Raw genomic sequence first — 12,103 nt, 5'->3', positions numbered from 1 at the left:
TGTAACAGAGCTAAAATGGGTCAAGTTAATTATGCCCAGCATCATACCACAGATGACATTTGTTTAAACTGTAGCTCTCGCCCTGTAATTGAAACTGTGGTCAGCCCACGACTGTAGCCTGAGTTCTGTCTGGGTTTATGGTGGCACATAGTGTCACTTGCCATTAATGATGGCACACAATGACATTTCCATTCTGCAGAAACTCAGGCAGACTATTTAGCTCCCTGACATTTATTTTACAGTATGTTATAGTTTTGTGGAAATAAGACTCATTATACCAGAAGGGAGAATTATGGGATCTATGCTATTATACAGGAGCCCTAGTGGCACTCAAGCACTTGGCTGCTACCCAAAAGGTTGGTAGTTTGAACCCACCATGTGTTCTGCAGGAGAAAAATATGGCAGTCTGCTTCCATGAAGATTACAGCCTTGGAAACCCTATGGGGCAGTTCTGCTCTGTCTTATAGGGTCACTATGAGTCAGAATGAACTTGACAGCAACAGGTTTTTTAAAAAAAAATTTGTTCATGCTATTATGTGTGACATATGGGAGGCTGGTTTCCCAGATAGGTGTAAGTGAAGATGTATGTAAAAGGTGTGGGTCTGAGGTTGAAATAATGCTCCGGAGAGTTCTCACAGGGTTGCTGCTCCAATGTCTCAGAAGGAAATATCCAGCTTCATTGTGGCCTTCCCTAGAAAATACTGGAAGCTCATTAAAGACTTCCATGTCAACCTGCAAAGGACAGATGAAGAAAGGAAGCATAGACCTCCTCATTTCATAGATTCAAGAGAAATCTTTCCATCTGTTATCCCACCGTGGATATAAACAGGCACCAAATTGTAGTAGTTGGCACTTAGTACTTCTCAGTTCTTAGTACCTCCAACAACCCACTTACCTCCCCAGAGAAGGCCTGTCCATTGAGAAGGTGCTCAGAACCTTGGTTGTCCTCACTCCCAAAGTGTAGCCGGATCTCCTCCAGCCGGTGGCTGTATGTCATGGGCCCTCCTGATATGTTGACTAAGTGTTCCTTGTCCAGGCGGAGGGACACATGTCTTCCAGTGTTGTACATGGTCCCACTGACCTGCAAGGAAATGGGCAACACGTCAAGCAAAGCTTGCTTCCTTCCAGTTCTCACCAAACCTAGCAAAGTGCCTAGACCAATGCCATTTGCTTCTTATTGGATGGAGAGATATTAGGCTAAAGCCACATGTGACATAAGGATTAGCAGCCTCTCCAGAAGGTGAGGCATAAACCACATTATATTTTAGGGATTTTAGGTAGGAATCCAAAGGAGACTTCTCATAAACTGTAACTAATTTTTATACATTATACCTTATAAAAATCAACTTGTCCCTTTTACCGTAAATTTTTAGAACATGGAGATGCTACGAAAGGTCAGTTTCTCAGGTACGAGAAATTGGAGAAAGCAGTTAGCAAGAATGAGTTGCTGAGAAGGCCAAATGAGAAACAAGGAAGCCAAAATGGGCGAATAAGAGCAAACCCTAGTTGGGGGACAAAGGTCTAGGTCTAAAGCCTCAAGTGTCCAGTCCAGTGTCTCTTGCTTAGGGCCCTCTCCCACCCCTGCAACCACGCATTGCACAAAATGAGAGCTCTTCCTCACATCTGCAGTGTGGCCAAGCTTCCCATTTCACATTCGCAGACTTAACTCCTCATTCCTGATTCCATCTTGCTTAAGGCCTTCCAAGCTAACCTTACTGCTTTGCTGTCCTTTCACAGTCTTCGCTCTTTGGACTTGATGTTCAACTTCGTTTTCCTGACTATGATCTTAGCACCCTCAACAGTTGATTCTAAGACTCTGGATTCCATCTGTGGCTCTATGCCTTACTCTCCTGGGTTGATTTAGTGCTGGGAGCAGGATCTGGAGCTTAAGGTAGACTCTGAATGGACCTGGATGGAATGCTTCTGGAATACTGGCCACTGAGCTACTTGGATTTTCTTTCTGCTCATTCTGACTCCTTTGGGCCCAGCCTTCTACTGTAAGGAATTCCTTAAAGGCTTCACATAACTTCTGATACCTTCATTAGACAAGGTTTTTATATATTTGCTCTACAACATTAGCCTTCACCTGTAACTAATATATAGAAGAGTCAAAAATGTTCATTCTCTTCCTTCTCTTTCTTTTGGCTTGTTGAATCGGCGACTTGCTGACCTTGAAGGATCATGTTGATCTTCCCCTCTCCCCAGAGCCCACTGGAATATGATGATGTTGCCAAAAGTCACAATGAAGAACTTTAACTGGCTTCTTCACTGTGATGATTCTTTTGTCTCTCTTTTCAGATCTTAAAGCTCTAGATGTGGGAAGCATCAAGATAAATTTGGAAGACATGAAGCAAACTGAAAATCAGGGGAATCTGGAATAAACCATGTGCCATCTAGTTCTCTCACTCCACTTCCAGACCCCTCTGCATACATGGCTCTATCTTTATTCATTCATTTACTCAGTCAGTTATTCAGCAAATGTTTACTGCACCTGATAGTTTGCCAGGTGTTGGGGACAGGGTGGTGAGCAAAACCAGATGCGGTCCCTGCCCTCATGGAGCTCACACTCTCCATCTGAAGAGACTACGGTGGGGGCAGGAGATTATGGAGAATCCACCTGAAACTCTACCATTTGCTTATGTGCTCTTACAATTAGATGCAACACCCCCCTTACCCCCACCCTTTCCCTAGACAATGAAATAACATTAATTTGTATTAATCAAAAAAAAGCTGTGTAGCCAGGGTATGGTTTGTTGCACTTTAATTTAAAAATAAAGGCTTGACAATGTTATGTATGATATCTAACAGTACATCTGCACTGTAGTAATTAACATTGCAGGAGTGTCATTGTATCTGTAATGCTAATTACTGTGTTTCCAATGAACTACTTTGGAGCACAGTGTGTTGGAAGAAGTTGTATTATGCAAAGCAGGAAACAGAGATGAATGGAGAAGTTGAAACTGCAGGGGATATGCAGGCTGCCTCTGGCCATCCCACAGTTCTCCTTTTGCTTTATTTTAATTCACTGCAAAATGAGGTGAGAAAGGTGTGTGATGCCCATTTTACAAATGAGGGAAGTTTGCGAGGTTGGTGAAGGTTCAGTGACTTGTCCAGGATCCACAGCTGGCAGGTGGCAAACCCAGGTCTTCTGATTTCAAGTCCAGTGGTCTTGATGTGAAAAAGTGTGAGGATCTCAGCTCAGATGAAAAATATATTGGGAAGCTTCATTTCTTCCCTGGGCTGTGGATGCAGGTCTTAGGCCGTTACAGAGGCAGAAGTGTCCTTTTTTTAGGAAAATAGAAGTCTGGAAATGGACACTAAGCTGCTGAAGTTCATCCTCCCAGGAGGAGACCTGGAGGAAGCTTGAAGGTCAGCAGAGTCCCTTGGCTTCCTCACCTGCAAACGTTTATACTGGTTTGGAGCTGGATGGAGCTACATGTAGACGGAAGCAGGTAACAGCTGCTTTACAGATCTGCCTGTCAAGGTTGTATGTTAATCAATATTATCTTGATAACTGGAAACAATCTAAAAGCCATATATCTTTTGGACAGCACAAAGCTACCCCCAATTACTTCATTTTGTAAAATCTGATGTCCTTCAATAGCAAATACACCGCTTTGCAGCAGCTCACAATTCGCCAGGGCCTCTTCTTAATGGATGGAGTCCCAGCTGCTAACTGAAAGGCTGGAGGTCTGAGTCTACCCAGAGATGCCTTGAAGAAAGGTCTGGTGATCTACTTCCAAAAAATCAGCCATTGAAAACTCTAAGGAGCACAGTTACTCTGACACACATGGTGTCGCCAGGAGTCGGAGTCAACTGGATGCCAACTGGTTTTCTTATGAATGGACTTCTCTGCTCTTTCATTCTGGTGACACTGCTGTATTAGAGGGAAATAAATTTGGTCAGTGCATTTTTCAGGAAAGGAGAATTTTCATTCTTTGAAAGTCAGTAGCGATCCTGTTCCTAACAGCTGGTGTCTTGGTTTGAATACTTACTCCATGTCAGATGTGATGCCAAGTTCTGAACCTGAGCTTCCTCTGTGAATCCTAACACCAAACCCAACACCAAGCGCAGCGTGGTACGTAGATCCATGCCACTTTCTTCATCTTGTATGGGAAGATATTAGGCTAAATCCACATGTGGAGAGGAAGTGGTGGCCTCCCACAGGACCCCTCTCTCCTACCTGGCTTTTATGGTACTTCCCTACCTAGAGGCAAACAGCCCAACACTGGGACAGCTGGACTCGAACCGAGGTATCTCTGGCTCTAAAGCCTGTGCTTTTGAGCACTGGAAATTACTACATTGCAGAGGTGATTACCTAACAATGCAATATAACAGTGTTTTCTTCAAGAGTAATTTAGAGTCAAGGGTGTTTAGGATCGTTTGTCTTCAAATCTCCTTTGCTTTCTTTACTATGTATTGTATAAATGGCTCTTAACCAGAGAGCTGTGCTGATACCACTCGTAGCAGGTTGATACACACACACACTCACACACACACACACACCCCAGTCCTCACTTACTATCTCATTACCCAACATTTTGCATTTGTGGCAATAGTAAAAAATCTACTATCTAGCTATTTTGCACATTAACAACGTACATCTAGCAGTAACGAATGGCGAGGTGAGAGGTGAGGGTAAACGCTGGCTGTGACGGTTAAGTGTCAACTTGGCTAGGCCATGATTCTCAGTGGTTTGGCAGTTATGTGATGATGTAATTTGGCAGCTGTGTAATAATGCAGTCATCCTCCATTTTCACGTAACACAGATTTTCACATAACAACCTGCTCTTTGGAAACCAACCAGGTCAATAAGTGAGGAGTGGGTGTCTACAGGTAGTCCTTGACTTATGACGTATTTGAGTTACAACAAACTGCACTTACAACCATCCTCTATTTTTTTTTGGTACATCTTATCGTTAGTAATATGTACTACATACTATGTTGCACCACGTAATTTGCTGATGTTATCATTCTCATGTCAAACCCAAAAGACAAATAAAGATTGGATTTATAAAGATACTGATAACAAAAGGCAATAATAATGAAAACTAAAAACAAAAATGATGTATTTGACTTGTATCAGAACCAAGTTATGACGGAGTTGGTGGATACATACATATCCACCACCCATCTGTATGTCTGTTATACTGTGGTGGCTCATGTGTTGCTGTGATGCTGAAAGCTATGCTACCAGTATTTCAATATCAGCAGGGTCACCCATGATGGACAGGTTTTAGCAGAGCTTCCAGACTAAGACACACTAGGAAGAAAGACCTGGAGATTTACTTAAAATTATCCACGAAAATGCTATGGATCGTAACAGAATATTGTCTGATATACTGCTGGAAGATGAGCTCCCCAGGTCGGAAGACACTCAAATATGACTGGGGGAGAGATGCTTTCTCAAATAGAGTCAACCTTAATGATGTGGTTGGAGTTAAAGCATTTGGGACCTTCATTTGCTGATGTGGCACAACTCAAAATGAGAAGTATTAGCAGCAAACATCTATTAGTAATTAGGATGTGGAATGTATGAAGCAAAGTAGCAGGCCAGCGAAAACATGGAAAACCCTCAATGAGACGGATTGATAAGCATACCAACGATCATAAAGATGGCGCAGAGCCGGGCAACATTTTGTTCTGTTAGATATAAAGTTGCCACGAGTCAGATCCAATTCGATGGCAATTAACAACGAAAATACTGTTGCTCCTGTTAGGTGCTGGTGAGTCAGTTCTAACTCATAGCAACCCTATGTATAACAGAAGGAAACATTGCTTGGTCCTGGGCCATCCTCACAATTGTTGCTATGTTTGAACCCACTGTTGCAGCCACTGTGTCAATCCATCTTGTCAAGCGTCTTCTTCTTTTTCACTGACTCCCTACTTTACCAAACATGATGTCCTTCTCCAGAGATTGGTCCCCCCTGGTAACATGTCTAAAGTAAGTGAGACGAAGTCTCCCCATCTTCCCTTCTAAGGAGATTCTGGCTGCACTTCCTCCAAGACAGATTTGTTCATTCTTCTGGTAATCTATGGTATAAGCAATATTCTTCACCAACACCACAATTCAAATGTGTCAATTCTTCTTGGGTCTTCCTTTTTCATTGTCCAGCTTTTGTATGCATATGAGGCAACTGAAAATATCATGGCTTGGGTCAGGCACACCTTAGTCATTAAAATAACATCTTTGTTTTTTTAGCACTTTAAAGAGGTCGTTTGCAGCAGACTTGCTCAATGCAATACATTGTTTGATTTCTTGACCGCTGCTTCCAGGGGCACTGATTGTAGATCCAAATAAAATGAAATCCTTAGCAATTTTAATTTCTTTGCCATTTATTATGATGTTGTTTATTGGTCCAGTTGTAAGGAATTTGATTTTCGTTATGTTGAGGTGTAATCCATACTGAAGGCTGTGGTCTTTGATCTTCATCAGTAAGTGCTTCAAGTCCTCCTCACTTTCAGCAAGCAAGGTTGTGTCATCTGCATATCACAGGTTGTTAATGAATCTTCTTCCAATCCTGATGCCACATTCTTCTTCATATAGTCCAGCTTCCCAGATTATGTGCTCAGCAACTAGATTGAATAAGTATGGTGAAAGGATACAACCCTGATGTACACTTTTTCCGATTTTATACAAAAACATACAAATTATATTTCCAAAATCACCTAATTTAAAAAGCCAGCTGTACTAAAACATGCTGTCTAACCCTCAGTCCTATGGCAGAAGAGCCAGTTTGAAATAATGCAAAATTCTCAATTACAGAACAATTGTAAAAAAAAAACAATTTAACTTTTCTTTTCAAAAGCTATGTGCATGGCAAGATAAATTCATCACTGAGTTTGGACAGGACCTCACAGACTATTCTGGTATATGCCCCTCATGGTTTGGGGTCATAGATGTCATCTAACTTCATATTTCAAGACAAAAAAAAAAAAAAAAAGCAGGTGGTGTATCATTTTTAAAAGACCCAATTCACAAAATAAACATCTTGAAGATCTTTTGGTTTAATGGAGATAGAATTTGCAGGGCTGATGTTTATTGCAGAAAGCTAAGCTGGAGTAAACTTTATCTTCAGAAATTCCAAAAGATTCAGTAAGTAGTTACTTGCTTGGTGTGATACAAAGCTTATGTGAGGTTTCCATTATATTCTCTCTCAAGGAAGTCTGACCCAAATCTCCTCTAATATTCTCAGAAATAATTCCCCACAGTTTAAATGGAAATCTAATACCACAAATGTAGTAGCTGAGAGGAAATAGAACTCCATTTGTATAAAAGGAAGAGATGGCAGAGCTACTAGAATTCTCAGTGCAATGGTTAGGAGAGGGAAGGTGGAGGGCTTCTTCAAACTTCGAGGGAGAACTATGTGTTGTATACCATGCCATCTTTTGGATTAGGAAACTGGGAACAGACCAAGGACTCTACCCAGCAGTACAAGGGAGGCAAGTGAGGAGACTAGAACTCAAAAAGCGGTCTTTATCACCCAAAGCATATGGTCTTCCATCTCTCAGAGAGCAACTTCAAAGCCACCATAGAGAGGCCACACTCTGATTCTCAGTGACTCTGTTAATTTCAGAAATTTAATAATGGTCTTTTCATTAATTTTTTTTCTATATGGAGTTGGCACGCGGGCCCTGTTCACTTGTGACATAGGAGTGTCAGCATTCTTGCTTTAGGATACGGTCTTATTCAGCAGATTGTCTTTTACTATAATTTGTAAACACACTGGGCTGATGGATGTAACCATAACATCCACAACAGCAGCAGAGGCTCTGGTGTAGTCTAGGTCTTGTACTTGGCATTTAATCCTTATAATGCCCAGGTGAGGAAGGTATTCTTATTCATATTTTACAGATGAGGAAATTGAGTCTCAAAGAGGTTAAATTTGGGGCCAACGCTTAGCAATTGGCAGAGCCAGAATTCTAGTCCAGGCCTGTTTGATTCCAAACTCTACAGTTCTTGAAAAAGAAGTCAGAAGTTGTCTCAAAGAGTATTGGGGAAACCGTAGAGCTTATAACTAGCTGTTGGTGTCAGGGATCAACTCTTAAAGCCAAAATATGGTGTCCACATAGATGTGCTGAATTGGATTTAATCCATAAAGTCACAGCCTTGAAAGCTGTATGGAGTGCAGTCCTGCCCTGCACATATGTGGTTGCTATGAGTCAGAATCAACTCTACGGCAACTGGTCTGTTTTTATTGTTGTTGTTTTGGCCTGGATACACTTGGGGGTATCTAAACAAGGGATACAGGGGCCATTTCAGTCCCTGTTTGTTGGGAGTTGAGAGATGGGTCATCCTTGCCTATGCTAGTGTTGGCTTAGTAGCTGGATGGCTAAGTCCATAACCTTGGAAAGGGTTAGCCAAGAGAGGTTAGTGAAGAAGGTCCAACAACCGTGTCATATAAATTAGGTGTTTTTCTTTGCAACTGAGGTTTCCTATTATATGTCTCTGACCGCTCTGCTGAGGTGTGTAATAGGTCTTTTTGCAATGTAATTAGTGAGCCTCAGAGATTTAAGAACACTGTTTAGTCTGGTTTCCTGCAGAGACGCCCTAGATGCCAAAGGGCTGATTTGTAAAGACTGAATGCAAAAACCTGGTGGGCTGCTTGCTCACATGGGCACTCTGGAGCCATCACTGTAGGGAAAAATGATCTGGCAGAAACAAATGGAGTAAAATTATCAGCCTTACTGCAGCATAGTGTATCCATGGATTGGCAAAATTAGGATAGTGTGGAGACAAGGAAACAGAGAGAGAGGATGAGTGACTTGCCCAAGATTGCACAACTAGTAAGTGGCAGGTCTACAACTAGACATCAGCCAACTGACTGTTCCTTCCTCTTATTTTGTTTTTTCTTCTACCTTTAAATTATTTTATGCTGAGGGTACATAAGCACACTGTCTCAGAGTTAGAAATACTGGAATACGAAGAGTGTATATACATGAATATCATCACTCATAGAAAAATTCAGCCTGACATCTGGATATACCATTTACATAATGCCATGCATCTGGATACTGGGCTCTTCTCAGTGTCTTCCCAGATGTTTTATTTTATGTAGATTCCATAGTAATGATTAGAAATTGAAGGGATCAGTTGTTAAGAAGACAGAATGAAAGTAAAAACCAAAAAAAACCAAACCTGTTGCCGTCGAGTCAATTCCGACTCATAGAGACCCTATAGCAACCCTATAGGACAGAGTAGAACTGTCCCATAAAGTTTCCAAGGAGCGCCTGGTGGATTCAAACTGCCGAACTTTTGGTTAGCAGCCAAACTCTTAACCATTTCCGCCACCAGGGTTTCCAATGAAAGTAAAAGGGGTGGAAATTTAGGAGTAGGCATTTTTACAATGCAGCTTTGAAAGAAAGCAGAAGATAAATATTTGGGGCTCTTCAGATGGGGCTGTTAAGAAGGCAGCGGCTGAGATGAGGGTAAGGAAAGAAGTGGAAGCAGACAAGAGTGATCTGCTTTAAGTTAGCATGGAGAGTTGGGTAGGAGAGTTGAAGAAGTACTGCCAAGATTTTACCCCTTGCCCCCACAACCCTGAAGGGAAGATAGAGGGTTCTTCCTTAGCGATGCTAAGTTTACTCCGATCTTTCTCTATCCCATCCAGATCAATATGCTTCTCCTTTGGGAAGAGACTAGGGTTTGGGATTCAATGTTGAAAAACCAGATGAAATGAACACGCATGCTGCTTATTATTCCATTAATCCTCCTATTATTATTCAAACAAAAATAGAACCTATTTATAGGGATATTGACTCTTGGAATAATCGGTAATTTCTTTGTAAGAAATAACAGGATTCCAAAATATCTCTCGAACATGATTAGTGCTGATCGTAAGGATGGTGACAAGAGGGAGACAAGAGGAATGAAGGATGGATGTGAAAGATGTTGACTGGTCCACAAAGATGTGAGCTATATGAAAAAAATAAATGCTCCTTATCTTCCATCCTTCCCAAGGAGACAGTGGGCTGGTGGTCAACATCAGGCTGAGCACGTTCTTGCCACATTTAGTTGTTGGCATTGAAACCCTTCACCTATACCCTATACTTAGCCTTTCCAAGGCCCGGAGCCATTCCTGCCCAGGAAGGGTGATCCCAGTGAGTGGTGTCTGGAATGAGTTTTTCCATTATAGTCCTAGTAGCTGGGTCTCCAGGTATGGATCTTGTGTACTATTTGCCTATTGTGCCACCATTGCCAACCAATGATGTGTATAATGTTGTTGTTTTAATAATTTAATATCATAGATAAATTATAAATTTAATAATTTGTCTTTTGTGTCTCCTTAGGTGCTTTATGTCCTTTTTAAATGCCTACACAAAACCTGTAAGGTAGGTAGGTGTGTGCTTCCTGTTTTCCAGATGAGGTAACTGATGCATAGAGGGTTATCCAATTCGCCTAGTGTCACAGAGCCAGGGAGTTAAAGAGCCAGAGTGTGAATGCAGAGTGTATGACTTCAGTGTAGCTCCTTCTGCTTCACCATGCTGCCCCTAACCCTCAACAAGCAGGCCCAGTCTGCAGGACCGCAGCTCAGTTTCTGGATTAGTTCTCCAATTCTCCTACCTGGACTAAAACTCTGCTTAAAACCTTAGTCCACTTGGACTCTGATAGCCCGTAGAGTTCTTGCCAAACCTCTCGTCGTTGATTGTTTAGATCCTGTTGTTATTATTATTAGTTTTGACTCTCTAGTGAGTGGCTGGATTCCTATAGCAATTGGATAGAGCAATCAGAACCAAAATGGTACCACTCTAGCTATCTATACTAGCCCAAATCAAATCCGGGCTTAGTGCACTCCTTTGTACTCTGTATATGTGTGTGTGCATATGTATATTTCAATATATTTTTAAGTCTTTATAGTTTTGAGAAGGTAATATAGGCATATTTGCTTGGATTTGCTTTTCCTGCTGAATCCCCAGCATCTGAAGAATGCTTGGTTTCTATTTGTTGGAAAAAAAAAAAAAAAAAGGATGCGGACTAGTACTTAGAGCATCACGTGGTGCCTGGTCCAAGCTCCACCTCCCATCTAACTCTGTAGGTCTGAGGTGGGACTCAAGAATCTGCCATATTCCTTATCTAAGCTTCCTTTGATGTCCATTTTAACCGCATCTGACAGATAGTCAATGCTGGGTGATGGGGACATAATAATATAGAGTAATTTTCTTTAACCTTTCCCATCCTCCATGCCTTAAGGAATCACTTAGATAATTATAAGGACGATAGTACTAAAAGCTCTCTCCAAATATACATAGTGGGCTATACATTGATTCATCTCCAGGCCACTGTTTTTCCCTAAACTGAAAATTCAAGGGTAGGCTGCCTTAATTAACATAGTAAACCTTGCCTTAAATAGGTTATTTCTAGACTAATGTCATTTAATTCAATCCCTGATTCAGAGAGATTTAGGCAAATAACTCCCAATCTCCAGTTATTTCATCTCCAAAGAAGAAAATGCCCTTTAAGGGGAGTCTGTGGACCGCACTGGCACACAGGCACGAGCAGGATGCATAGATCACCTTCTCCACATTCTCCTTTGTGAGTGTCCCTAGGTCTCACTGGTCATATGTTAGAATCCTTGATGCTAGTTTTTCAAAGAAATTAGAAAGAGCAAATATTTGGGGGAGAATTAGATAGACAGTCCCTTTGCTCATTCATCTCTTCATTGTACAGAAGTTAATTATTTATTGTCTCTCACAGTGTCCTTGTGTCTATGGGCTCTTGCCCATCATGAGCTGCCACCCTCTAGGACACACTCAAATGCCCACAGCGGCCAGCAGGTAATGTAAATAGGTGAGGCAGACCAGGTGGGAGATACAGGGAGTGGTGGACACTGTGGGGGCACAGGAGAATGCAAGCCCATCTCTTTGGTATCTCCAGAAGGGTGTCCAGGACATGGGGATGATGATGCCTCTCTGGGGAGGAACCAAGAGGAACTGGGCAATGGAGAGGCAGAGGTGCAAGACTCACTTTTCATTTGTGCCCTTTCGTATTGTTCGGATTTTAAAAGGATTTAAGAAATGAAATAAGATATTCTGTGGACCAGCCAGTCACGTCTAAGGCTGCATGGTGCGTCGTCTATGACATGGGCCTAGGGGCTGGTCTACA

At 41.8% G+C, this 12,103-nt stretch overlaps 1 protein-coding gene across 2 annotated transcripts in view; it reads right to left on the bottom strand.

The window, feature by feature from the left end:
* Positions 1–12,103, bottom strand: part of CA10 (carbonic anhydrase 10) — a 543,166-nt gene that overhangs the window by 103,758 nt on the left and 427,305 nt on the right. For both annotated transcript variants that reach the window (XM_004377910.1, XM_012555979.1), the window contains exon 5: positions 896–1,081. In XM_004377910.1, the coding sequence (XP_004377967.1) occupies positions 896–1,081 (186 nt within the window). The remainder of the gene's footprint in view (positions 1–895; positions 1,082–12,103) is intronic.

Source organism: Trichechus manatus, unplaced genomic scaffold, assembly GCF_000243295.1.
Source record: "Trichechus manatus latirostris isolate Lorelei unplaced genomic scaffold, TriManLat1.0 scaffold00054, whole genome shotgun sequence".
Classification (NCBI taxonomy): domain Eukaryota; kingdom Metazoa; phylum Chordata; class Mammalia; order Sirenia; family Trichechidae; genus Trichechus; species Trichechus manatus.
The sequence above is the reverse complement of the archived record's forward strand: the minus strand, read 5'-3'. Positions and strand labels throughout refer to the sequence as shown.